Raw genomic sequence first — 25,288 nt, 5'->3', positions numbered from 1 at the left:
TGGTTACTATGCAGTTTATTTATTTGCCTACCTATCTGTATTCTGCTCTTTAGTATATGTATTTCCAGAGAAGCCTACAAAACACCTGGGGGCGGGGCTTAAGTGAATGGTCATGTTAAATGCCCTATTCTCATATATACACATGCTTTTCACTAGAACATATATTAATCTATGAGAACACCAACCCTTCAAAAACAAAAAAGACTGTTTCCTTAAAGACAATAGACCTCTGTGTTCAGGAGTCCACAGCAGATACTAAAACCTGGACAATTTTTAAACTATTGGGACTACTCTGCTCCAAGTGAGAATACATCTATTGAGAAAGAGCAGGTGCTAAAGCAAGCCTGTTCCAAAGGTACAGGTGCACTGGAAAACATCTGGTTATAGCAGGCTAAATCCCACAACATGATGATGTAACTGTTGCATTTGATAACTCTGTAAAGGTAACCTGATTCCTCTACCCGCTTCTCTACCAAAATAAAATGAATGAGACTGTAAACTGTCCATTTACTTTGCCAGCTACAATGCAGATTTACTTTACAAAAAAGTAGGTCTGGTTGATTTCTGCAATTGTTCTGGAGCAGGTATACCATTAGCCTCTTATCTATTCCGTTCTCTTGGCCTATATAAAAAAACAAAGGCAGTGAGCAAGCTTACATCAGTGCCATGGTGAATCTTGAACTACAGACCTTCTGGGAGCTGGAGTTTATCCATTATTCCTGCCTCAGAAATGGACACCCTAGCTCCTAAGCAGCTTAATCCATAAATATTGTTTTAAAAGAAAGAGATAAGAGCAGCCAGAATTGTTTTGCATTAAATGGAGATATGCCATCAGCTGCAATGCTCTATCATTCAGGGGGGAATTGCTCTATCAATTCATCTCCAGTAAAACCCCATATACCATGCAATGAGTTAATTAGCATTGCAGCAAGTTAATTTAAAACTGAAAATGTCAATTAGTATTGGAGAAGGACAACACTGATCCTAAACCTCCACTGACTTGCAGCTATACTCATTCATGAGAATGGCTTCGGGGTTAAACTCCAAGGAACAAGCCAGACCTGCTGCCTTGTGGGACACCTTCGGAAAAATAAAAAGGCTAAGGAGTAAACCCTACATAAATCATGAATGGAGTCCCTAACATGGTTGGATAGTGTCTTGTAAGCCTCCTTCTGGCAACTCCTGTAGCCAAGCGGGTGCCAAACCTATTGCTCTGCTTTCCTTTGGACCGCATCAGTAAGGTCTTGTCATCTCGGCAGCCCAGAACCTCCACATACACTGCCCAGGCTTGGCCCCAGAGATGTCCCTTCGGTGCTGCTAACACAGCAAAAACAATGCAGAAGGCAGCAGTTACAAGTTACCGGTCTCTGCACAGTAGGTACTGTGATTCTCCAGCAGTCTGACTTCAGCCCTGGAGGTGCATTCCATTCTCTCTTGAGACAGATGAATGCCAACAACAATTAGTATTGGACTGAAACTGTACCCCCTTGATTTCACCACTCTGCACCTTGCACCACTTGTCTCCCCTCTGATTGGCCACTGAACTTTTCTTTTTAATATATATATATATATATTATTAACAATTTCAATGTAACAAAATATCAAAACATCTCATATTCATCATCCCCCCCATCAAACCCCCCTCCCTCCCCCACAAGACTTCCTTCAGCACCTCTCTCTGATTTCTCAACTCACATTGTTCTCTGCATACTGTAAAATTGTATGAATCCTTATATTATCTATCTACTACGTTAACAATAAATAGATTTGTGTATTTTTATTCAAACCCTGCCAAGGAGTCCAATTCGTTTTGTTGTCTTTTTAAGTAATATGTGAAAAGTTCCCATTCTTCTTTAAAGTCACAGTTGTCCTTATCTCTCAGTTTGTATGTCAGTTTAGCCATTTCTGCATAGTTCATCAATTTCACTGAACTTTTCTGTCCTTGTATAGCTTTCCCTTTCTAGCAGCAAGCCTGCAAGCCTATGTGTCCTTGCTCTGCTAAGATTCCTGTAACTGACATTGCCTTAGCTCTCTTTGCGCCATTCCTTCAAACTAGCTACCTTGGCCTGATTTTCTTCCTCTGGAAGATCCAGTTGTTGCCTAATCCTTAGACGGTTCTAATCCTGCATTGAAATATGGGACTCTCCAAAGTGTGATAGCTGTAGGCTTGCGCTTCTGGGAATATAGGTGGCTAGGTAAGTGATACTGAAGTCTGAATTAATTGCTATTCTAAAATGGGCAAGATCCTGCTAGGCTATTAATTACAGCAGTCTGTGAAATCGTCTGATGATGAAATCCATTGTCAAATAGTTAATAATGCTACATTACTCTAGTTGACTAATTTGACATTTCCTTTATGTATTGGTAGGGATGAGGGTGGCGCTGTGGGTTAAACCACAGAGCCTAGGGCTTGCTAATCAGGTCGGCAGTTTGAATCCCTGTGACGGGGTGGGCTCCGTTGCTCGGTCCCTGCTCCTGCCAACCTAGCAGTTCAAAAGCACGAAGTGTAAGTAGATAAATAGGTACTGCTCCGGCGGGAAGATAAACAGCGTTTCCGTGCACTGCTCTGGTTCACCAGAAGCGGCTTAGTCATGCTGCCCACATGACCCGGAAGCTGTCTGCGGACAAACGCCGGCTCCCTCGGCCAGTAAAGCAAGACGAGCGCCACAACCCCAGAGTTGTCCATGACTGGACCTAACAGTCAGGGGTCCCTTTACCTTTACCTTATGTATTGGTAATTGTTGCTGAAACAAGTAGCATGTGTAGATAGCCTAAACAAGAGCCCCAGTACATATTGGTCTGGTGTCGCTCTGGGGTGGCTGTTAGCTTTGCTGTCAAACTGGCTGCTGTAGGGGAGGAAGGCTACTCCCTAGGTGCTCTGCTACCATAGTTGAGAGTTTTTTCCCCTGGGGATGGGGGGGGGGTGATCAATAGGAAGGCTCTTATATCCATTACTTCTATTTATTTTGTAATTTTTTCCCAAGCACTTTAACACAAAATGCTTCCAGGGCAACTCAAGAGAATTAAAAATAATATATGGCTATCTAGCTATCAAACATTCCTTCTGTGCACAGACTCATGTTTCTCTGCTTTGGGTCCTGTTTGGATATCTAATATTAAAGTGCAATTAGTAGTGTATCCTCTGTAGGGCTTGCCTCAATATATTTTCTGCTGCCGAGTTGCTGTGGTGATGACATACTTAGTTATACAGCCCCTTTGCAAGAACCACATAGTGGTCCTATTTCAAACCATATTGTCTGAAATGAACTAAATCTACCACCAGTACCAAATATCACCGAATGGTGCTATCATCTGAACTGACAATTTACCATGGTGAACATAACTGTAAGATACTAAACCTGTGACTCACATTGGACTACTCTATCACAAAGTTGTAGGAGGCATAATTGTACTACAAATTTATATGTTATACCAGATTTGCTATCCTGATTCTTCTCTCTTTGTTCACACCCTCCCCAAAGAGTCCTAGTTTACAGTGATGAGAACTGTCTCGAATCCCTAGTTCCCCTCCCAGACCCCAGGGTGCCCTAGAGGTATGAGATATATTCAGGCATTCAGTCCATGTGGTGAGGAATTTCAGAAGGGAAGAGCTGGACCATGCCTGCAAACACAATCTCTCCCCATTCTCACGTTGGGGGAACACCTGCAGAGGGCAGCCTGCTCCAAACATATAGGCTCCCTTTGTGATGTGGAACATAAGGGAGTGTGAAAATCCTATATGCATAGAAGATACTGTACCTGCTTCTATAGATGCCCCCCCATGGGTAGTAGGAGTGGGTGGCAAGTCTAATAGGAATATGATGGTAGGAAAGAACCAGCTGACATGTCTCTCTCCCCCTCCTCGCCCTCCTGTACACATTTAGACTTACACGGCAAAAAATCCTCAACAGGTCTATTGAATAGTTATAAAGCCTATTTTAAGTTTGTAGTATAGATGCACCCATAGTGTAGGCCTTGTCTATGAAAACATTGCTAAAGGAACATGCTGACAGAATACTGCCTTTGAGTGTTCTATATAGAGAGGGTAGGATACACATACCTTTAAGTGAGCTCTTCAGGTTTGCAAGCATGCACATGGGCCCCCAAAAGCTGGTGGCTCCTGCTTTAAAAAAAGACATAGCCAAATGTGTAGTTACAAACCTGTATATAAGGTCCAATTACTAGAATGAGGAGGTAGATAGAAGGAAGGAAGGATAGCAGCGCTTCACCACTTTCACAGAATGTGAAATAACAGCAAGCATACTGCCTGGTTAATTTAGTATTCAGGCTTGTGCAACCGAAAGAAAATGTACCTTCCCCCTTCCACCAAGGTAGAGATGTAACTTTTAGAGACTGGAATGGGGAAGAATAGACTGAAATAGTAAGGGTAGCAATTCTCATAACAAAACGTTTTTAAAAACTTCCATAATCTCCTCAAAGTAGGTAGAAGTACCAAAAAAATGGGTCTGTTTTTGATTTAAAAAGAAGAAGAAATAATTGGCCAATTAATGCTAACAAATAGCAGAAGAACTGGCTCAGTCCTAGGTTTCAGTAGCTAGCAAATGTGGTAACTGATATTCCTCTTGGGATTAGATCTTGTGATCTTCTCACTGCCCTATTTAATTCATATAGTTTAATATTTATATAACATCACCAACATGCACTAGATGTAGTATACAATGATCATGAAGAATCTATGAGACACAAAATCAGCCAACCTACTTGCAACGTGCAAAGCTGTTCTTGTTCATCAAATCATCTTTAAAGGAAGAATGGGTTGAAATGCAATTCTGAGACAAAGGTCAGTAGATTACTAAGGCTGAATCCCATATATCGGGAATAAGGCACATCCCATTGTAAACTGTGGTGTTTTCTTCCAAGTCAGGCTACAGGATTACTGTATGTGCCTCAAACAGCTTTCTACAGTTTGTTGTTTCTGTTTCTGAAATAAGCCATCTTCATTTGTTTTATGTTGCAATGTTCTACACTTACCATGTTCCCTGTAACAGGCAGCTAGTATATGGCTGCTGCTAATCCCCTGCTATAACCACAGTAAAGTTTGAAGGTTGGGGGAGAGAAAAGCCATTATAGATAGATGATAGATGATAGACAGACAGACAGACAGATAGATAGATAGATAGATAGACAGACAGACAGACAGACAGATAGACAGACAAATAGATATTACTAGCATAATTCACAAGGCATGCATCTGGAGCAGTGACAAGCCATGGTTCCTGCAACAGGTAGATGGACCTTGAGAGCAAAGGGGGAAACACTTGTCAGGTAAGTAAACAGGAAAATGTAATTTGTACTTGTCAAGGAATAATCCCAGGTGAGTCAACCACTGATGTATGCAAAGTAAAGAGTATTTAATCTTATTAGGCAGTTTGATTGAACATCTTGTGTCTTTGTGTTGCCTTTTCCCTAGCCTAACATAGTAGTCATAAACAGTCTTTACAACATCTGCCTGGTAAGGGTTTTAAGCAAGATCTTGAGTAGCCTCTTCAAATGAACAAGTTATAAGAGATCCTCTTACAACCCAATTTCTAACACTTGACCCCCTAACATACTGTTATGAGTACTAGAAGAAACTAAAATTGATTAAGTTGGTGGTTCCTGGAAGGAATATCTATGTCTGTATATTTCATTGAAAACTGACGATGTGTGCACATTACTGACTTAAAACACAGCAAGGTCATTATTTTTCTCAATTCAGATCAAAACTGGTTTGGGGAAAACTGCATCAAAACACTGTGTTTCCGAAGAACCAACAGAATAGATATGGATTGCAGCCAACGTTGCGTGCACACCGCTTCCCAAACCGTACCACATGGTATTCTACTATGAATCTTCGGTACATTGTTGCAAAGCAGGAGTATTTGCTTCCAAATCCTGGAGAAATATGAAGCTCAACTTTTTAAAAAAGTTTAGTGGCCTAAATGTAAGTGGAGAAGACCTGCATAATGTGTAGGTATCACAGCAAATCCTGTTTCCCTCATTGCAATCTAATGGCCATTAATGCCTAGCTAGTAGGATGATGCTTTCTCCATGAAGGGGTGGGGTGGTGCTTGCTGAATTTCTGCCTACATCCAGCTGTTAAAGATACTTGCTCTGCTTTGCAAACAACACGGTTAACCTTACTATTGACTATGAATTGAATCACTACAGCAGAGCTGACATATATTGGGATAAATATTATGAGCCATGGCCATTTCTAAAACATTTTTTTGAAGGAAGAGGGGCTTGTGGTACTCAGGAGAACTGTGATGTGCTGCAGCCACTTGCAGCAAAGCCACTCTGAGAAAATGAAGGCGGTGGGTGTCTGTAGTCTCACCCAGCAATTTACTGATCAGGGCCGGACTGCGTACTTACAGTCTAGTAAAACAGCACTCGTTTCCACTTTGCTTAAGGAGTGTCTGATTCCTTATGTCCTACCTTGATCACCAAGACCCCTTATGAGGGACTTCTGGCAGTTCTCAAAGTCCCTGAGATTTGGCTGGCCATCACTAGGGACCAAGGCTATAGTGTGGCAGACCCTACCCTATGGAACTCCTTATTTGCAGTTCAGCGGGAACCATTCCTCCCTTTAGTCACATGCCTCTTGACGACTGTCTTGCTCAGGCCTTTGTAACATGAATTTCTTTTTAATCCAATCACTATTTGATGCTTCAAATAATGTTTTAATGTTGTTTTATGTATCTTTGTTTTTGTTGTTAAATATTGTATAACAGCTTGTTATGTTTTTTAATGAAAGTGCTCTTTATAAATTTGTAAATAAAAAGGCAGGTAGGGATGTTCATTTCTGCTGTTACCACTGCCACTACTTAATAAGCTTATGTGAGCATGGAATGGCATTAGGACTGCACTGAGGGTGGGGACTAGAGGGCATCTTGCCCAAGGTGATGGCATTGATCTGCACAGTCTGTTGAGAATTGAATTTTCAACTTGCTTCTATTCTTTCTTTTATTTAAAAACTCTACTTTTTTGTAATATGAACTGAAATAACTGCATTGCAAACTTTTGTTTCACAGATACTTATGGCAAAAGCGTACTCTGGCAATTCTCCCCTGGTCGGTCCCTGCTGATCTCCCATAACTTAACTGAGGATGTTGATTAGAAGAAGGATCTTGTATCCTTGATTGTAGCTGGCTGGAACTGATAACTACTCCACAGCACATGTCAGGTGTTTGTTGTGATCAACTGTCCAATAAGATAATGTAGAAAATCGCAGTCACATGTGACGCACCTTATTTTTGTGATTGTCAGTTGTTTAATTGTTGCAACCTTAGGGTAAAAGGTGGGTAATAATTGACTATTATTAGTGATAGTAGAATGCTTTTGTTTAAGAAAAGGACTGGTTAACATCCTTCTTAGAGAGGAATAAGTATGTGTGGACAGAATGTTGTATTGGCCTCCAAACTACACTTTCCTACCAGTGTCTGTTAATGAACAGCTGCTACACATCACAAAAGATATGGGATATGCTCTTAGGTGTGCACTCACTTCACATTTCACACATATCACCATGAAAATACCCCCCAGAAGTCTGAATGTTCCCCTTTTGTCAGTACACTGCAAGGAAGATCATTAGTGCATGTATAAGTTATGTTTCATGGCGCTCATTGAGAAGATTTTAAGGACCCCCTTCTGCCTTCAAGTATCCCTTGGAATGCTGTTTGAAAACTATTGGCAACTCCTACAGCTGTGGGGGAAAAAAGATTAAGGGTACTTCTCATTTATAATGCATTTGAAATGAATCCACATTTTTCAAGCAACTAAGCATAAATCGGGACGCGGGTGGTGCTGTGGGTTAAGCCACAGAGCCTAGGACTTGCTGATCAGAAGGTTGGTGGGTCGAATCCCCGCGACAGGGTGAGCTCCCGTTGCTCGGTCCCTGCTCCTGCCAACATAGCAGTTCGAAAGCACGTCAAAGTGCAAGTAGATAAATAGGTACCACTCCGGCGGGAAGGTAAACGGCGTTTCCGTGCGCTGCTCTGGTTTGCCAGAAGCGGCATAGTCATGCTGGCCACATGACCCGGAAGCCATCTGTGGACAAACGCCGGCTCCCTCAGCCAATAAAGCGAGATGAGCACCGCAACCCCAGAGTCGGTCACGACTGGACCCAATGGTCAGGGGTCCCTTTACCTTTACCTTAACATAAATCAGCGGGGGGGGGGGGGAGGATAGCCATGAAGCTCCTAGTTTCATTAGTTTTGTATTGCTCTTTCCCCCTTCCTACTGATTTGTCCTCTATGGTGTGCTGTTAATTTTCCAGTAGCTTTGGTTATATATATTTTTAAAAATTGTTTTTCTTTTTTTCTTACAAAATTGTACATGCATAAATAATGATGCGTGACACGAGTAAGAAAAAGCAGATCACTGGGGGACGAGTAATATACTAGCACTTTGGGTACAAATTTGTGGGCAGCTGAATGTCTGTAATTTGTGTTGATCAACTGGTTTGTTTTATTGCTACACCACTTAATGTTATGGTGATATTGTGGTAGATTGGTGAGCGCGTGTGCAAAATCCTACCCAGACCCCGTGATCATCATCTGACCCCCTTTGTCCACAAGAGGACTGGAGGGTGGCAACACAGGAATTGGGCTTTTCTGCAGTGGTTCCCCATTTTTGGAGTCCTCTCCCCAGGAAGGCTCACCTGGTGGCTTCACTACATATACTTCAGGCGCCAGGCGAAAACCTTTTACTTCTCCCAGGCCTTTGGCTATTCAATCTATGGCCTTTAAAAATTTGTGGGAGGGTTGGGGGTCATTTGTGTTTTATTTTGGCTTTTATTATGTAATTTGCGTTTTTATCTTGTATTTTTATGAGGTGAGCCTTGTTTTTATAGATGCTGGAAGCCGCCCAGAGTAGCTGGGGAAACCCAGCCAGATAGGCGGAGTATAAATAATAAAATTATTATTATTATTTATCCCTGAAATGCACAGATGAAGGGCGGTAGAGAAATGTAATAGTTTGAAGAGCAGCGAACAGCAACCAGATTTATGCAGTTCGCGAAGCTGACAAGGCTCGCGAACCTTTAGGTCCGCCCATCTCGCAGCTGCTACAGGCAGGAGGCCCGCCCTTTGGCGCAAGGGCTTCTGGGGTTTGTAGTCCGCAGGGAGGAGGCCCGCCCTTCTGTTTAACGGCTTTCCACACAGTGCATTACCGGCCCGGCACCCGCTCGCCCGCCGCTGGCAGTACGGAACGGCTGTACCTCCTGCCTCTCTCCGATACTATCCGCTCAGGCGCTTTGCTTCTCCCCGTCCTCCTCTTCGTTCCTCGCGGGTTCGGAAACCTGAGCGGGGAAAAGAGACAGCCGCGAGCGAAGGAGCCTGAGGAGAATCTGAGGAGAGAGCGAGACCGAGAGTAGGCGTGGCGAGCGCGCGCTCCCTCGTATGCAAATGAGAGGGCGTGCCGCGCGGGCTCCCTCCCTCCCGTATGCAAATGAGCGGGCGTGAGGTCAGAGGCAGACGGGAAAGGGAAGAGGCAGAATGGCCGCCGCGGCTCCCGCTCCTGGCGCCTCGCAGTGCCGGAGCCCCCGCTGCACGGCGGAGCGCAGGGGAGTCCGCCGCGAACTCGACTCCTGGCGGCACCGGCTCATGCACTGTGTGGGTAAGGAAGGCGGAGGGGAAAGGGGCTGAGGGGGGTGGGGGGTGGTGTGCGCGGGGCGGGGGGTCGGCCGGTGGAGAGGAGCCGCCGCCGCCGTGAGGGAAGCGCCGTGAGGGAAGCGCCGAGTGCCGGCCGCCAACTCCCCCTCAGGGAAAGGCCTGGAGGGGCGGGGTGGGGCACTTGCCCGCCGCCGCGCTGAGGAGGGTGGGTGAGCGGCGGCTCCTTTTGTCCCGGGTTCCCTCCTCAGAGGGTCCGTCCCTGTGCGCGCCCGCCCCTTTAAGAGGGGAAGCCGCTCGTGCGTTGACGGTTGGGATTTGAAGTTTCCCCCTCCCTCGCTCGCTCGCGCTGGCCTGCGCCCGCCAGCCTCCCTCCCTCCCTCCCGGGGTTGTCATAACAACGGCAGTTCTCGCTCCTTTCTCCCCCTCCTCCTCCACCTCCTCCTCTCCCCCATCCCCGGCTATCCTGTGTCCAGGGCGGCTTATAGGGTCGGGTCGGACACCGTTGTTGTTCTCCTCTCTCTCCCTCTCCGCTCTTGGAAAACTTTTCGACAGCTCCGTTGGCTGCAAAAACCACGTATTAGCTGTGGATTTGGTGCTGAGTGTGTGTGCATGCGTGCACATGTGTGCACATAGAGATTTTCGTGTAGCGTGGGTTAGTGGCGCGACTCTCGATTTCTCGCTCCTTAGGTTTGCTTTTTCCTGCAGACCTTTATCCAGGTGTTGGCCTTATCCCATTCGGGTGGAACTGTTAACATAAGATGAGCAGATCGTAGCCGAGGGGAAGTTGTACAAGCACTATCAAAATGTGCAGCTCCCGTTTCTTGCAGGGACATTTCCAAGTGGCTCGTGCCCCATGTTAGAGATGGGGATGGAGGAAGGAAATGCCTTTTGATTTTTATACAGTACAGTAGTTCCAGTAGCAAAGTGACTTGGGTTGGTCCTTCCTCTGCCTAGTGCTGCTAAATGAAGATCTTTGGATATGATTGTTGAACTACCTCCAGATAGCATTTTTGTTCAGAACTGTGTCTTCCAGTCTGAGGCTTCAAGAAGGCATTTTCTCTCTGACAGTGTGGGGCATCTAGTTTGGCATCATTTAAATTTACATGAAGCACATTGTCTTGCAATCATCAGTTGAATCTCTTGAAGTCAGTAGTAGTATGCTGGCTTCTGTTCATTATGTGGCTAAGAATAAAATGAAAGTGGTTTTGGAGCAGTGTTGGAAACTCAAGATATATAAGTTAGGTGCAAAATGGCTCCTTAACCAAAGGTTACAGTTGCCAAAACAGAAAGTCTGGTTGCCATTTTCGTGCAAGATGCTCTAAAGACTTACTTGTCAAATGATGGACTGACTGATTGATTCTCAGTTAAACATCTGGCTAGTTCAGATGATAACCTTCAGCTAGGTTAAGAGCTTTGAGAGCTTAAGAAAAGTCACAGTCATATACATACATACACATACACACTCACATACATTGGCCTATTTCAACCTCTTATTCTTAATGTTGACTGCTCCTGCTCAGGCTGCACAGGAAAAGCATTTTGGTTCCAGAAATTCATTCCAATTGTGCAGCTAAAATGTAACAGAATTCTACAGGATGTGGTTTTAGTGTGTGAAAACAGTCAGGATCCAATGATCCCCAGGCATCCACCTCCAGATGGCAGAGATTGACAGGTGCCCTCCTGGCACTCGGGCATCTTCACTTGGTCTCAAGTGGCTGAAAGCCTGCCCCCTGGCTAATTTCAAACACTGGTTTGGAGAGGTAAAGGTAAAGGTACCCCTGCCCATACGGGCCAGTCGTGTCCGACTCTAGGGTTGTGCGCCCATCTCACTTAAGAGGCCGGGGGCCAGCGCTGTCCGAAGACACTTCCGGGTCACGTGGCCAGCGTGACAAGCTGCATCTGGCGAGCCAGCGCAGCACACGGAAACACCATTTACCTTCCCGCTAGTAAGCGGTCCCTATTTATCTACTTGCACCCGGGGGTGCTTTCGAACTGCTAGGTTGGCAGGCGCTGGGACTGAACGACTGGAGCGCACCCTGCCACGGGGATTCGAACCGCCGACCATGCGATCGGCAAGTCCTAGGCGCTGAGGTTTTACCCACAGCGCCACCCGTGTCCCGGTTTGGAGAGATACTGATGTATGAATTATGTTTGGATAGCATTAAACTGAAGGATTGCTTTAGTATTTGGGGCCTCTGTCAAATGGACTTTAGCCATTCTGTTAGCTTTATGCAGTGTTTGAGTTTGGTGTTTTAATTTGTTGGAAGCCGCCCAGAGTGGCTGAGGTAACCCAATTAGATGGGTGGTGTATAAATAATAAAATATTATTACTACTACTATTATTAGTGTGGAGTTGCATAAACAGCTGAGAACTTGCAAGTTCTGGCACCTCATTATTCCCTACACTGCATTGCTGCTTGCAGATCGAAAGCTCTTTCACTCAGATAAGAAAAATGATGGGGAAGCAAAAATAAAGTACAGTATGGGCATTCATATGATCTCGTTCAGGTGGTGGTTTCATATTCAAATGTACTATTGAAAGTGGGGGACTTTAATTGTCTATAGAGCCTACTTAAAAATGGTAGAAGCGCAGCCTTCAGGTTGCCCCCCTTCTGTCTAATGTATTGGGAATACAATTTTATAGTTGAGCATCTTTCCTTCCCCCCCTTTATCCCTAGAAATTGCATAGTATTGCTAGTTTACAAAAATGTGGAGAATTCAGAAGCAGTGCTTATTGTTTGTAAAGCAATTGCTATGTCTTGATTAAGAACAGAAGAGCCTGCTGGATAAGGCCAGTGGCATCCTGTTCTCACAGTAGCTGAATAAATGCTTGCAGGAAACCTGGAAGCAGGACCTAAGCACAAAAGTTCTCTCCCCTTCTATGGTTTCCAGCAATGGTATTCAGAATGATTATTTCCTCTGAGTCAATGGAGAATGATCATAACCATCATGGCTAGTAGTCCTCTCCTCAATGGCTCATGACTCAAATGTTGCCTATTTTTACCTGACAAACATTTCTCCCTCCTCCACACTTTTATTCAATATTTTTGTTAGCGCAGAATCAATATTTTAGTATCCAGCTACTGTGTTGCCCAACTGCCATACGTATTTGAAAGATAACATGGACAAGATCCTGGTGAACCATTACATCATCTTTCATGTAGTATTGGGTGCCTTGGTTGTAAACTTAATGGAACAAGTAATTTGGAATATGTCTCTTGCAGGACCAGTCAGTAATAAGCACAAAAAACCAAACTCTTGGAGTTGGCCTGCAGAATTTCTTTGACAGGAAGTTATGAGAGCAGAAAACTTGAATTCAGAAAGAAGTTCACTGTGTGTCACATAAATTTGAACAGTTAATGATGTGCAGTTGGGGTTGTTGTTCTGAAATTTTCTTACTGTTAAAAAACTGGTTCCGGATTTCAGCTTTACGATGTATCACCAGCTAAATATCACAATATCTTTATATATTACAATATATATCTGCTGTGGCGGAGGGCCTTGCTGGGCCTCCCTGCAGGGCCAGAGGGTCCCCCCGTACCTCCCCGCAGTGGTGGAGGGTGTGGCACGCTTTCCTGTGGCGGCAGAGGGTACCACGGGGCCCTCCTCCACCGTGGAGGAGGTCTGGCGAGGCCCTCTGCCACCACAGATATATATTGTGATATATCAAGATATTGTGATGTTTAGCTGGTGATACATCATGATATTGAAAACCAGATATTGCCCAACCCTAGTCTAGTGTGTTTTCTGTATGACCTGTTTTGCTGTGGCTGGTTTCAACCCTCCAGATACCAAAAAGAACCAAATAAATTCTGTCTGTAAAGTTGTTCACAAGTTTATAAAGATACAGGTTTTGGCAAACTACCCCCTCTAATTGAGTAAAAGAGGTTTGGTTTTTACTTTTGCTAGAATGAAACTGCAGTCACATCTCTTCTAGACAGCTTTTCTACTTGATTGCTTTTGTGTGTTTTTTTAAAAAGTTGTCATTTGTGCACAGCATTTATCCATCTTTAGCTAGATCCCCCATCTTGTCTTCATGTGCTTTGTAATCGTGTTAAAAAGTCCCTGGACTGAAATCTAGGTTTAAGGTGCCATTTGGCTCCTAGCTTTTATATTTCAGTTTCTAACATTGATCTTCTCAGTCTCCTCTTTTTCAGGCTAAACATACCCAACTCACTCAACTGTTCCTTATCAGCTTGGTTTCCAGACCATTGATCACCTTGGTCTCTCTCCCGTTCACATGTTCCAGCTTTTTTTTATTCTTCTTAAATTGTGGCCCCCAGAACTGAAAACAGTACTCCAGGTGTGGTCTGACCAAGGCAGAATAGTGTAGTACTATTACTTCCCTTGACTGGGACAGTTGATGAAGCCTAGAATCAGGGTAGATTTGATTTAAATCAATTTGATTTAAACCACTGGTCAGTAAGACTTGATTTAAATCATTTTTTTACAGGAAGACTCATTCTTGCTGGTATAATCTTAATATTTACAATCAGATAGTTTTATTTTTGGAATAATAATTTTTCAGAGTAGTTTTTACAGTTATATCAAAAATTACTGATTTTGTTATACTATTAGAAATACATAGACAGATAATTTTGAAATTATTGTGAGGTTTAATAAGTTAACTGTTCATATTTGGATAACTTTTCTGCTGTACTTTATTGGAAGGAAAAAAATCATTTCCTTAATAACAATTTAAACAACAACATTATATCATATGTATCCATGTTTGTTAACTGATGTGGTTTAAAAAAAAAAAACTTAGCCTGAGTTTTAGCACACATGAAAAACTTACAACAAATCCTTATTTCTTGATGAATAGCCTTTGGACTGTAATGTAACTTAAATAGAAAACTATCTTTAGAAAGATTTTTCCTCTAAAAGCATTTTAAAAATCCAATTTAAATTAAAAAATGATTATTTTTTAAAATCATTGATTTTTATCCACTCTGCCTAGCATAACATTAGCTTTTGTTGTTGTTATTGTTGACTCATCTTAAGCTTATGGTCTACTAAGGCCCCCTAGATTCTTTTCACATTTAGGTTTGGCAAGCCACGTGTCCTCCATCTTATACTTTTGCAGCTGATTAAAAAGGTAAAGGTAAAGGTACCCCTGCCCGTACGGGCCAGTCTTGACAGACTCTGGGGTTGTGCGCCCATCTCACTCAAGAGGCCAGGGGCCAGCGCTGTCCGGAGACACTTCCGGGTCACGTGGCCAGCGTGACATCGCTGCTCTGGCGAGCCAGAGCCGCACACGGAAACGCCGTTTACCTTCCCGCTAGAAAGCGGTCCCTATTTATCTACTTGCACCCGGAGGTGCTTTCGAACTGCTAGGTTGGCAGGCGCTGGGACCGAGCAGCGGGAGCGCACCCCGCCGCAGGGATTCGAACCGCCGACCTTTCGATCGGCAAGTCCTAGGCGCTGAGGCTTTAACCCACAGCGCCACCTGCGTCCTTTGCAGCTGATTATTCCTGCTTAAATGCAGAACCTTAAATTTGTCCCTATTGACATTCATTTTCTTAGTTCTGGCCCAGTTCTCCAATCTGTTAAGGTTGTCTTGAATCCTGTTTCTGTATTTTGTGGCATTGACTACCCCTCCCAGTTTGGTGTCATTTGCGATTTGATAAGTATCCCCTCAATTTCTTCCTCCAAGTCGTTATGGGCCTGGAAGGAAACCCTGTGGCACCCCACTTGCCACTTATTTCTAGGATGATGAGAAACCAGTAGTGAGAATTCTGGGTTTGGTCAGTCAACTAGCTACGAATCCACCTCACAGTTATCTCGTCCAGTCCACATTTTAGTTATCTCCCGCTTGGACTACTGCAATGCACTCTATGTGAGGCTACCTTTGAAGGTGACCCGGAAGCTACAACTAATCCAGAATGTGGCGGCTAGACTGGTGACTGGGAGTGGCCGCCGAGACCACATAACACCGATCCTGAAAGACCTACATTGGCTCCCAGTATGTTTCTGAGAATAATTCAAAGTGTTGGTGCTGACCTTTAAAGCCCTAAACAGCCTTGGCCCAGTATGCCTGAAGGAGCGTCTCCACCCCCATCATTCAACCCAGACACTGAGGTCCAGCGGCGGTTCCCTCACTGCAAGAAGTGAAGTTACAGGGAACTTCTGAGTAGTGGCACTTACTGAAATCAAGATATACTACATCCACAGCATTCCCTGATCCATCAAGCTTGTATCTCTGTCAAAAAAAAAAAAAGAGATTCATATGTCATGTTTTTGCTGGCTCTTAGTAATCATAAAATTCTTTTCTAAGTGCTCACAGTCCGACTGCTTAATTATAACTTGAAATTGTTAACCTCGAAGTAAATATTCCACAAATGAAGAATTATGCTCTCTCTGCATCACTGCAGGGTTTTGTTTTGTTTTTTAAAAACCCTCTAAATTAAATCCTCTCTCCCTCTGATCCGGAGTGTTTTCTCTGTACCATGTAGTACCCCCCCCTTTTTTTACTGCATCCCCATCACACGCCTCCAGTCTTTAGGGTGAGTGAGACAGCTTCCTCAGGTGGTAGATGCTTGGGGCATGGAACAGACAGAGCTATGTGTGCCAAGCAATCTGCCCTGCATCTCCTAAGCTAGTTTACTGTCCCAGAGTGTAGTGGAGGATGCTGTCCCATGGGCAGTGTTAAAGAAAATGCCATTATAATTGGCCTCTATACTTAGAGTCTATAGTAAGATTTGTATAATTGAAAGGGACCCCGAGGATCAACTAGCCCAACCCCCTACAATGCAGGAATATCAACAAAAGGCATACATACAGAATAATGGGTTGGGGTGTCTTGTCCTTTGCCTTATGCAGCAAAATGTCTTGGGGGCAGCCCTGTTTACCCCTCCTTGTTTCCCAAACTTGGGTCTCCAGCTGTTTTTGGACAACAACTCCCATCATGCCTAGCTAGCAGGACCAGGGGTCAGGGATGATGGGAACTGCAGTCCAAAAACAGCTGGAGACCCAAGTTTGGGAAACACTGATCTGCCAACCTGTGCTTCTGAGATCTGCAAAAGAAGCCTTGATGGTGGTGCCCACAACAAGAGCTGTGTGTAGATAGATGACTCAAGAGATTATCGTCTTTGCAGTGTTGCCCCATGTGCAGAACTTTCCCCAGACAGGTAATTCTGTCCCCTACATTATCGGCAATAGAGTAAACATATTTTTGTTTACCCAAGCCACCTGGTCTTCAAGTGACAGTTTGGAATTAAGAAATACCCACAAGCTACATACCTGCTTCTTTGGGGCAGTGCAACTGCTCCCAGAACAGGTAGGCTTCCTAATTCCCAAACATGCATATATATGCTTTAAAGTTCTCAAAAGTTGCCTGTTTCTTAATGTAAGTAGCTTGTGGGGGTTTTTTGGTTGGGGGGTGGGGGGATAGATAGAAGCTGTGTTGTTGAGTTTCACTTACTTTTTTTTTTGCCCTATAGGACGCACCGTCCCATAAGGCGCACCTAGTTTTTTGGGGGGGAAATAAAGGGGGGGAAGTATTCCCCCCCCCCGGGCTGGGGCGGGGGAGGCCCGAGCTTCCCCCGACCCCAGCCCCCAAACAGGCAGCTCTCTGCAAGCCGTGGGAGCCCAGCGCTGGCTCTCGCTGCTTGCTGAGAGGTCCGCGAAGCCTGGACGCGCTGAGCTCAGCGCGCGCAGGTTTCTGCATGCAGGCAACTCTCCGCAAGCAGCGGGAGCACTCCCGCTGCTTGCTGAGAGGTCCGTGAAGCCTGGAGAGCGAGAGGGGTTGGTGCGCACCGACCCCTCGCTCTCCAGGCTTCAGTGAAAGCCTGCATTCGCCCCATAGGGCGCACACACATTTCCCCTTCATTTTTGGAGGGGGGAAAGTGTGTCCTATAGGGCGAAAAATACGGTATCTTGGGGAAAGTGGATAAAACTTTTGTGGGCAGGGATGATAGCTTGCCACAATTGGAAGAATGCTCAAATATTCTGATACTTAATACTTCACTTTAACTGGCTTTTTAAGTTATTTTTCAAGCCATGCAATTCTATCAGAAAGCTGAAAGTGTAATATTAAAAGAAAGGACAAAAATAAAGTAAAAAAATAAAATTTGTCATATTTGGTGTCTTGTAATAGGTGCTACGGGACGCAGGTGGCGCTGTGGGTTAAAGCCTCAGCGCCTAGGACTTGCCGATCGAAAGGTCGGCGGTTCGAATCCCCGTGGCAGGGTGCGCTCCCGCTGCTCGGTCCCAGCGCCTGCCAACCTAGCAGTTCGAAAGCACCTCCGGGTGCAAGTAGATAAATAGGGATCGCTTACTGGCGGGAAGGTAAACGGCGTTTCCGTGTGCGGCTCTGGCTTGCCAGAGCAGCGATGTCACGCTGGCCACGTGACCCGGAAGTGTCTCCGGACAGCGCTGGCCCCTGGCCTCTTGAGTGAGATGGGCGCACAACCCCAGAGTCTGTCAAGACTGGCCCGTACGGGCAGGGGTACCTTTACCTTTAATAGGTGCTACTCTACCCTTATCAAAATCTGTATTCCTTCTGCTTTTATTGAGCTATTGTACTCTGCTATAGTATTCTATTTCAAGTAACAGTAATTTTGTTAAAGACAGTTCTGTTTTGTTTTAATTGTGAGATAACTGCCAGGTATATCAAACTATTCCTGTAAGGAAAAGAAGTCTTGGGCTATGTTTTGGAATTCATTCACTGGTGTGATTTGCTGGTAAAAAGCTTAAGGAATGTGAAGATCTGGGAGATTTGGAGTGTTTCTTACTTTATTTACCCCTGAAATTGGATATGGAAAATGAGTTTCACATTGCAACGCCAACATTTTCAGGTATCTGATCTAGGAATGTGCCAGGCTTGCCGCTCATGGGGGTTTTTTTGGAGGTGGATGGGGATAACTATGAGCATTGGTTTGCACATAATGCAAACGAAGTCTCTGGTTTCCTCCCCAGAATGTCAACAGCAGGACAAGAGTGAAGCAGAGATTTTTGAGCAGCATACGGCAGCACACTGCTAATTCATTTTAAATCATAGTTTATTTTTAACTAATTTAGCCAAATACAGTACCTCAGCTTCCATTCCCATTATATTTGCAGCAAGGCTGGATATTTGTCATCCTCTTGGTTGAGAATGTAACAACATTTTATACCCTTAATATTATCTTTGCCATCTTTCACAGTTTACCTGGCGTAAATATCCTTTGTTTATTTGGGGCCTAAATTAATTAATACTTAAAAATTAAAATTCTGCAGAAACTGAAGGATCTTTGCAAAATAGTAATTAAACCATTGAGAATGTATTAAAAGTGTGTAGGTAGAAGCTCCTGACTTCTTAATCTTCTCTCCTTTCCAGCTTGCCTGCTCTAGGTTTTTCTACCTACTTACTCCTCTCATTCTGCTTCCCCTTCCTTTTCTTACCATTTTTGTTGTGCCTGGATCCTAGGGAAAAGGAAGGCACTTGCTTGAAGTTCGACTTCAGCGGAACTTGCTTCTAAGTAAGTGTACATAGATTACAGCCCAAGTCCCTCAATTTTCCTCCCTTCCTAATCTATAATTTTGGTTAAGGAAGGTTGTTCAAGTTAGCTTCAACTCTCCCCACCCCTGCCAAAAAACAAATTCCCCTTGCCACCCTCTTTGGAACTCACCTATATGCTGTTCTTTCCTGCCGAGGTGTATCTCACTTTTTTCCTATCAGCCTATTCAAGTTTCTAACTTTGCAGAGTACTGTTGTCCCAAGTCCAGTCGGCCGCTGAAAGGATCCCAGGGAGAAAATTGAAGTCACTCCGGCTACTGAAAGAGTTCTGGATAAGTGTATTAAGCTTAGAGCACTGGTTCCCACTTAGCTAAGTGCTGTTGACCCCCTTTTTCAAAAGCCAAGCCATGGCCTCAATACTTCTGAAAATTTTGATAGCTCTGTGGTAGGGCTGGGCGATGTTGGTTAAACTGTGATGTTGAAAAAAATTGCATTGGCCCCAGCCGGCGGGGTGCCGGGTGAAACTGCCACAGCTCTCACCATGGGAGCTGAGGTGCTTTCACCCCAGCGCCTTGCGGGTTGTGGCAATACTTGTGCGCGACCGGCAAGGGACTCTGGGCTCCTTGGGCAGGCTCCGTATGTTTAACTACCTTAGCCTTTACTTGTGCAGGTGTGCTGCCTTTTTCTTTCACCCGAGGAGGAAAGACACAGCCCACCCTCCCAGGTGAAGTCTGCAAGGAGTGGGGTCAGGGCTCTCTCAGCTGGGAAGGACAGGCTTTACGTTTCCCAGCTAAGCAGCCCCGATCCCATTCCTACTCTTGTGCAAGCAGGAGCGGAGGCGGGACTCTCATCTGAGGAGGGGGAACATTTTAACAGAGCCCCCATTCCGCCTCTGGCTTCTGCAAACCGGTGGCGGGTCAGGGGCTCCATAAACTGCTTTGCTGAGGGGAGGGCAGCAGCACGCTCCTCAGCCAAGCAGTTTAAGGAAGTGGAGAGAAGAACAAGCCTTATCGGCAATTCGCCAGTGCAGCTTGTTTCTCCCTCTGCCTGCGCAGAGTGCGATGGCGGTTTCACCAGTGGTATATCGCTGGTGAAAGTGCCACTGCTTGGGTCCCTCTGCCTCCAGCTCCTGGCTAGTTTGTTTCTCCCTCAGCACTCTGGGCGCTGGAGGCAGAGGGACTTGAGCGGTGACTGTTTCACCAGCGATATACCACTGAGTGAAGTTGTCATTGTGGTCTCCCCTCCATACCGATCCTGGGTGATATATCGCCCAGGCCTACTCTGTGGTCGTTTTTGTTATGTGAATGGTGCCACGCACCCCCTGGGTGAGTTACAGAGATCCCCTGACTTTTGGGGACCGCTGGCTTAGAGGACTTGTAGGTCAGATTGTGCATACACCTTGTCCAAAAGTCGACCTTTGACCTGTTTTCATTATTTCTTGACTATGTATAGGTATCATAATAAACTAGATGATGATGATGATGATGATGATGATGATAATAATAATAATAATAATAAATTTTATTTATATCGCGCCCTCCCCAGCTGAATCCGGGCTCAGGGCGGCTAACAACAATAAAATAGTACAACATTCTAAAAACATTTCATTATAAAATTAATTCAAATCAAATTGATGGCAACCATTAGGCTAAAGTTCTGTGAAGATTGCCAAAGGAGGGAGTCACGCTGTGCCCTGACCAAAGGCCTGGTGGAACAGCTCTGTCTTGCAGGCTCTGCGGAAAGATGTCAAGTCCCACAGGGCCCTAGTCTCTTGTGACAGAGCGTTCCACCAGATTGGAGCCACAGCGGAAAAAGCCCTGGCTCTAGTTGAGGCCAGCCAGATGAGCTCCCAGTTTTGCTCAAAAACTTTGGGGCGCTGTATGTCTTCTATAAACTAAAGGCTTTTGCTCTTTTTAAGCCTCAACCCTTCTGCTGTGTTCTGTCACTCTTCTGAGTGACTGTGTCCAGCATCTTCACTACAGACACACCAGGACCTGTAGACCTATAAAAGATTAACTAGGTGCTGGCAAAAAGAATACTGGCATGTCTGTCAATAAAATACTATATGGAATTGGAAAACCAGTCAGATAGAGTGACAAACATGAGAAGACAGCATGATGATGTCAAAGATCTTCCATTAACTTGGATTTACATTTGTTATATATTAGGGGTTGAGTAGGAAGTCCAGCCCTTGAAACCATTAGTGGGAAGATCCTACCAATGCATCTAATGAGTCTAATGCCTTGAGCAGGATTTCAGCTGCTGATTTTATTTAGGAAACATATTTAGGATTCAGTGTTCTCTGAAATACAGTGGTACTTCCGGTTGCACACAGGATCCGTTCTGGAGCTGCGGTCAGATCCCAAGGAATTTGCAACCGCAGGTGCTGCTTCTGCCCATGTTCGCATGGTGAAACCTGGAAAAATACTTACAGGTTTGCTGTGTTTGCATCCTGCGTTCGCATCTCATATGTGGAGATGCACATAGGCACTTGTCTTTGCTGCTGCCCCTTTCAGGTATTCCATATCCTGCAAGGCTATCAATAGCTTCTATGCCAGGGCAGTCCAACTTTTAATGCCCAGTAGGTTGCAAGAATATTTTGACACTGAATTAAATTTACATATCATAAATTAAAGTGTTCCCAATATAATAAAATTATTTAATATACACGGTAAAGGTACCCCTGACTGTTAGGTCCAGTCGTGGATGACTCTGGGGTTGCACACTCATCTTACTCTATAGGCTGAGGGAGCTGGTGTTTGTCCGCAGACAGCTTCCGGGTCATGTGGCCAGAATGACTGGTAAGCCGCTTCTGGCGAACCAGAGCAGTGCACAGAAATGCCGTTTACCTTCCTGTCGGAGCGGTACCTATTTACTTGCATTTTGACGTGGTTTCGAACTGCTAGTTGGGCAGGAGCTGGGACCGAACAACGGGAGCTCACCCCGTCGCAGGGATTCAAACCGCCAACCTTCTGATTGGCAAGTCCTAGGCTCTGTAAACTGATTTAATACACCAACAGATGTATCCGCTTTCGTTAACAGTGCATGACCCTTTTTCAAGACTTTAAGTTGTTTTCTTGAATGTTGCTGAGGGCTGTCAAAAAAGACTTCATGAGCCACATGTGGCCCGTGGGCTGCAGGTTGGACCACCCTGGGCTATGCTCTGCCTCCACTGTCAGAGACAGTATGCTTATAAATACAAGTTGCTGGAAACAGCAGGAGGGGAGAGTGTTCTTGTTCTTGGGTCCTGCTTGTGGGACTCCCATCAGTCTGCGTGGCCATTGTGGGAAACAGGATGCTGAACTGATGGATCACTGGCCTGATCCAGCAGGCTGTTATTATATTCTTAATAGTAATATGTTCCATAGCCTGAGAATCATTGGCTCACTATTCCTAAATTGGGCTTGCTGCTGATAGCTCTCTGCCTCAAGTTTTCTGCACATAAAACTTATATATTTCTCTGAGCATTGGGGCAGGTAGCTCTTCCTAAGCAGTCGAAGGTTAGAGTTTTGTCATCCTTACCATTCAGATCCGTTTTGAATGTTGGTTGTTCATTGGTTGTGCTTCTGGTGTGATTGCCATTTGGTGTGCTGTCCTGCTCGTAGACATCTTGTGTCATTATAGATGATCATACAGGTGGCTACTTAATTCAAATTAAACTGCTGCAAAGGCCTGCAGCATTAAAAAAAGTATTTGAGACACCTGAAAGTAAAAAAATGAGGATGCCTCCCAAATCTTTGCTGGAATAGTGCTCCACAGCATAGGACACTGCAGACAGTACTCCTGTGGATGATTTCCATCAATGGAATATTTTTTTTTCCATTCTCAGATGTGATGGAGTAGGTAGGGGCTTCTTGCTACAAGAAGGCAGCAGGAGGAGGAGATAGTTACCCCCAGACCACCTTCCAAGTTATTCAAAGGGTTCTGCTACACAGAACAGACTTTTCATGATGCAAAGAGAGCAGAAAGAATGGATTAAAATCACACACCCCTGTAGGAACATGCAGTTTGCAGAGGGTCATGCTGAATACAACCCTACAGGTGCAGATTTTAACATGTTTATATATAAAATTAAGATTGCATTTTAAGACGGAATATCTTGAAGAGATGCTTCAGATATCAGAAGATTTTAAAAAATCACTATTATTAATCCATGCTATTTGTTTTCCAAGTCAAACAGATTAGAAAATGAATGTCCCTATAATTAACATGTCACAGAACTGAGATATAATACTTTAGGTTGTTTATTGGTTATTCAGCCAGACATTATAAGAGTTTTATTCTAGTATCATAATCACCCTGTTCATACATCTGGGTACCCAATTTCTATACCATAGTTAGCAGACTGGAATGTTCTTATCTGCTTCCTGCTTACCTTTTCTGTCTCCTGCCGTGGGCCATAGCCAATACTGTAATCTGCAAAAATGTACTGATTCAGATTAATGCTACATATTGAAACAGTAACCATAGCGCAACATTTTTCCATATGTGTATGTAGTATACAGAGGAATCACAGCTTCAGATTTATATCTTCATGAACTTTATGTCTTTGAAATATATGTGTGGTGTATTTCCAATACATTGGCAAGTTTCTTTCATAATACGCAGAAGATGGAGAAATCTGTAGCAGAGGAGGAGAAATCTGAGGCCGTGTGTGACCTTGCCATTGTTTTACAGCCGTAAGAAATCTACGTGGCAGATTCCCAGATTACATTCTTAGACCTGAAGATGTTCTATATTCTTTTAATATTTGAAAGTACTTTTATTACTTTAAGTTTGGGGAAACCAGAAAAGAAAACTCTGTATTTAAACTTTCCTTGAATTTGGTGGTGAGGGCATTTGAGTATCTTAAAAACAAGCCTTTACATCTTCTAGTGTTACTCTATCACCACCATGAACTCAAAACAAGTTACTGTGCTGAACATTAGATATTAGGTGCATAACTAAGTTGATGTACAACGTTACCTTAATTTTCTTCTCTATACTATATAGCATTATTATTTCTGTGATGAGATATTCTCAGAAACTGAAAGATGTGATGGAGCCACATTGATGTTTAGATCACTGAGTCCACAGAATATGACTTTATGGCACAATAAGCTTTAAAAGTTCTTTGGCACTTCCTCCATTAGTATAGCTCTTTTTTAAAAAAAGAAGTCCAAATATCTCTTCCACACCATCTCAAAAATAAAACTACATTTGAAGTCACCACTTCAAAGTGGTGACAAAACTCTGTATTCTTTCTTTCTTGCTTGCTTGCTTGCTTGCTTGCTTGCTTTCATATGTCTTCTACATCTTTCATTGGGGAGTAGAAGTTGGCAAATAAAGGTGGAGTGCATGTGAACACTTTATAATCTTATAAAGTATTATTAGAAGTGAGTTAGAGTTGGCACAATTGTCAAATATGGTCAATTGATTGCTTAGTATTTGATCTTGGTCAAATATGGTTAAATATTCGAAGAACGAAATAGCATACCTTTTTGAAAAGTCATTAATGGTAAAATTCATTAGTAAGAGTGGGAGTGAGGGCAGCAAAGGCATGAGAACTGCAATTCCTTCAACCGTCCAAGGCAGATCTGCTACTGTCTCACTGATAAAGCTGGAGCCATCTTTACACAGGAACATAAGCATTCATCAGTGGCAATGTTGAGTGCACAGTGTGTCTAACTAGGATCATAGAGACTTTGGTTTAGAGCAGTGTTTCTCAAACTTGGGTCCCTGACTGCTGTTGGACTACAACTCTCATAATCCCTGATCACTGGCCTTGCTAGTTAGGGATGATGAGAGTAGTAGTCCAACAACAGTTAGGTACCCAAGCTTGAGAAACATTGGTTTAGAGTTTGATTTGGCCAAGAAGATCATTATGTGATGTTGGCCCCTTTTTTCCTCCACCAGCCCTTTCAGCCCTCTGGTTTGAATGATACGTTTGAGAAATGTGAGACAGAACAAAAATCAATATTCATTTTGAAACCTGCTGCTTTATTTCAGTAATGAGAAGTCTGTGTCCTTCCAGACATTTTTGGGCTCCTTCCATCATCTGCAGTTAGTGTTAGAAACAGAGATGGAAAAGCTAGGAGCCAAAGGATCCCAGAACCTGGGTTACAGGCACAAAAACAAAATGGCTAGTCACCATTCCCCGCCCCCCAAATGCAGCAACACTTTTTGTTTATTTTTTTTGAAACGCATGAACTAATACACATTTTACATCAGTGACAGTTTGCTACTATCATATTTT

General features: G+C 44.1%; 1 protein-coding gene and 1 long non-coding RNA gene across 12 annotated transcripts in view; one reads left to right on the top strand and one right to left on the bottom strand.

The window, feature by feature from the left end:
- Positions 1-490: 490 nt before the first annotated feature.
- On the bottom strand, positions 491-9,317 carry LOC310852172. Its single transcript, XR_014568005.1, has 3 exons — positions 9,221-9,317; positions 4,061-4,123; positions 491-622 (listed from the first exon to the last, which is right to left on the bottom strand). It is a non-coding gene; the product is annotated as an uncharacterized lncRNA (long non-coding RNA).
- A 118-nt stretch (positions 9,318-9,435) lies between these two features.
- LCORL (ligand dependent nuclear receptor corepressor like) overlaps positions 9,436-25,288 on the top strand; it is a gene marked incomplete at its 3' end in the record, with an annotated part of 61,530 nt that continues 45,677 nt past the window's right edge. For 3 of the 11 annotated variants that reach the window (XR_014567972.1, XR_014567973.1, XM_083754781.1), the window contains exon 1: positions 9,436-9,618. Coding sequence is in view for 5 of the 11 variants with exons in the window: in XM_083754781.1 (XP_083610907.1) it covers positions 9,498-9,618 (121 nt within the window). The remainder of the gene's footprint in view (positions 9,619-25,288) is intronic. The other 8 variants (XR_014567971.1, XM_083754782.1, XM_083754786.1 and 5 more) reach the window with 7 other exon arrangements.

This window comes from Podarcis gaigeae (genome assembly GCF_964106915.1).
Source record: "Podarcis gaigeae genome assembly, chromosome: 9".
NCBI classification, from domain to species: Eukaryota; Metazoa; Chordata; class Lepidosauria; order Squamata; family Lacertidae; genus Podarcis; species Podarcis gaigeae.
This window is presented reverse-complemented; position numbering and strand designations above follow the sequence as displayed.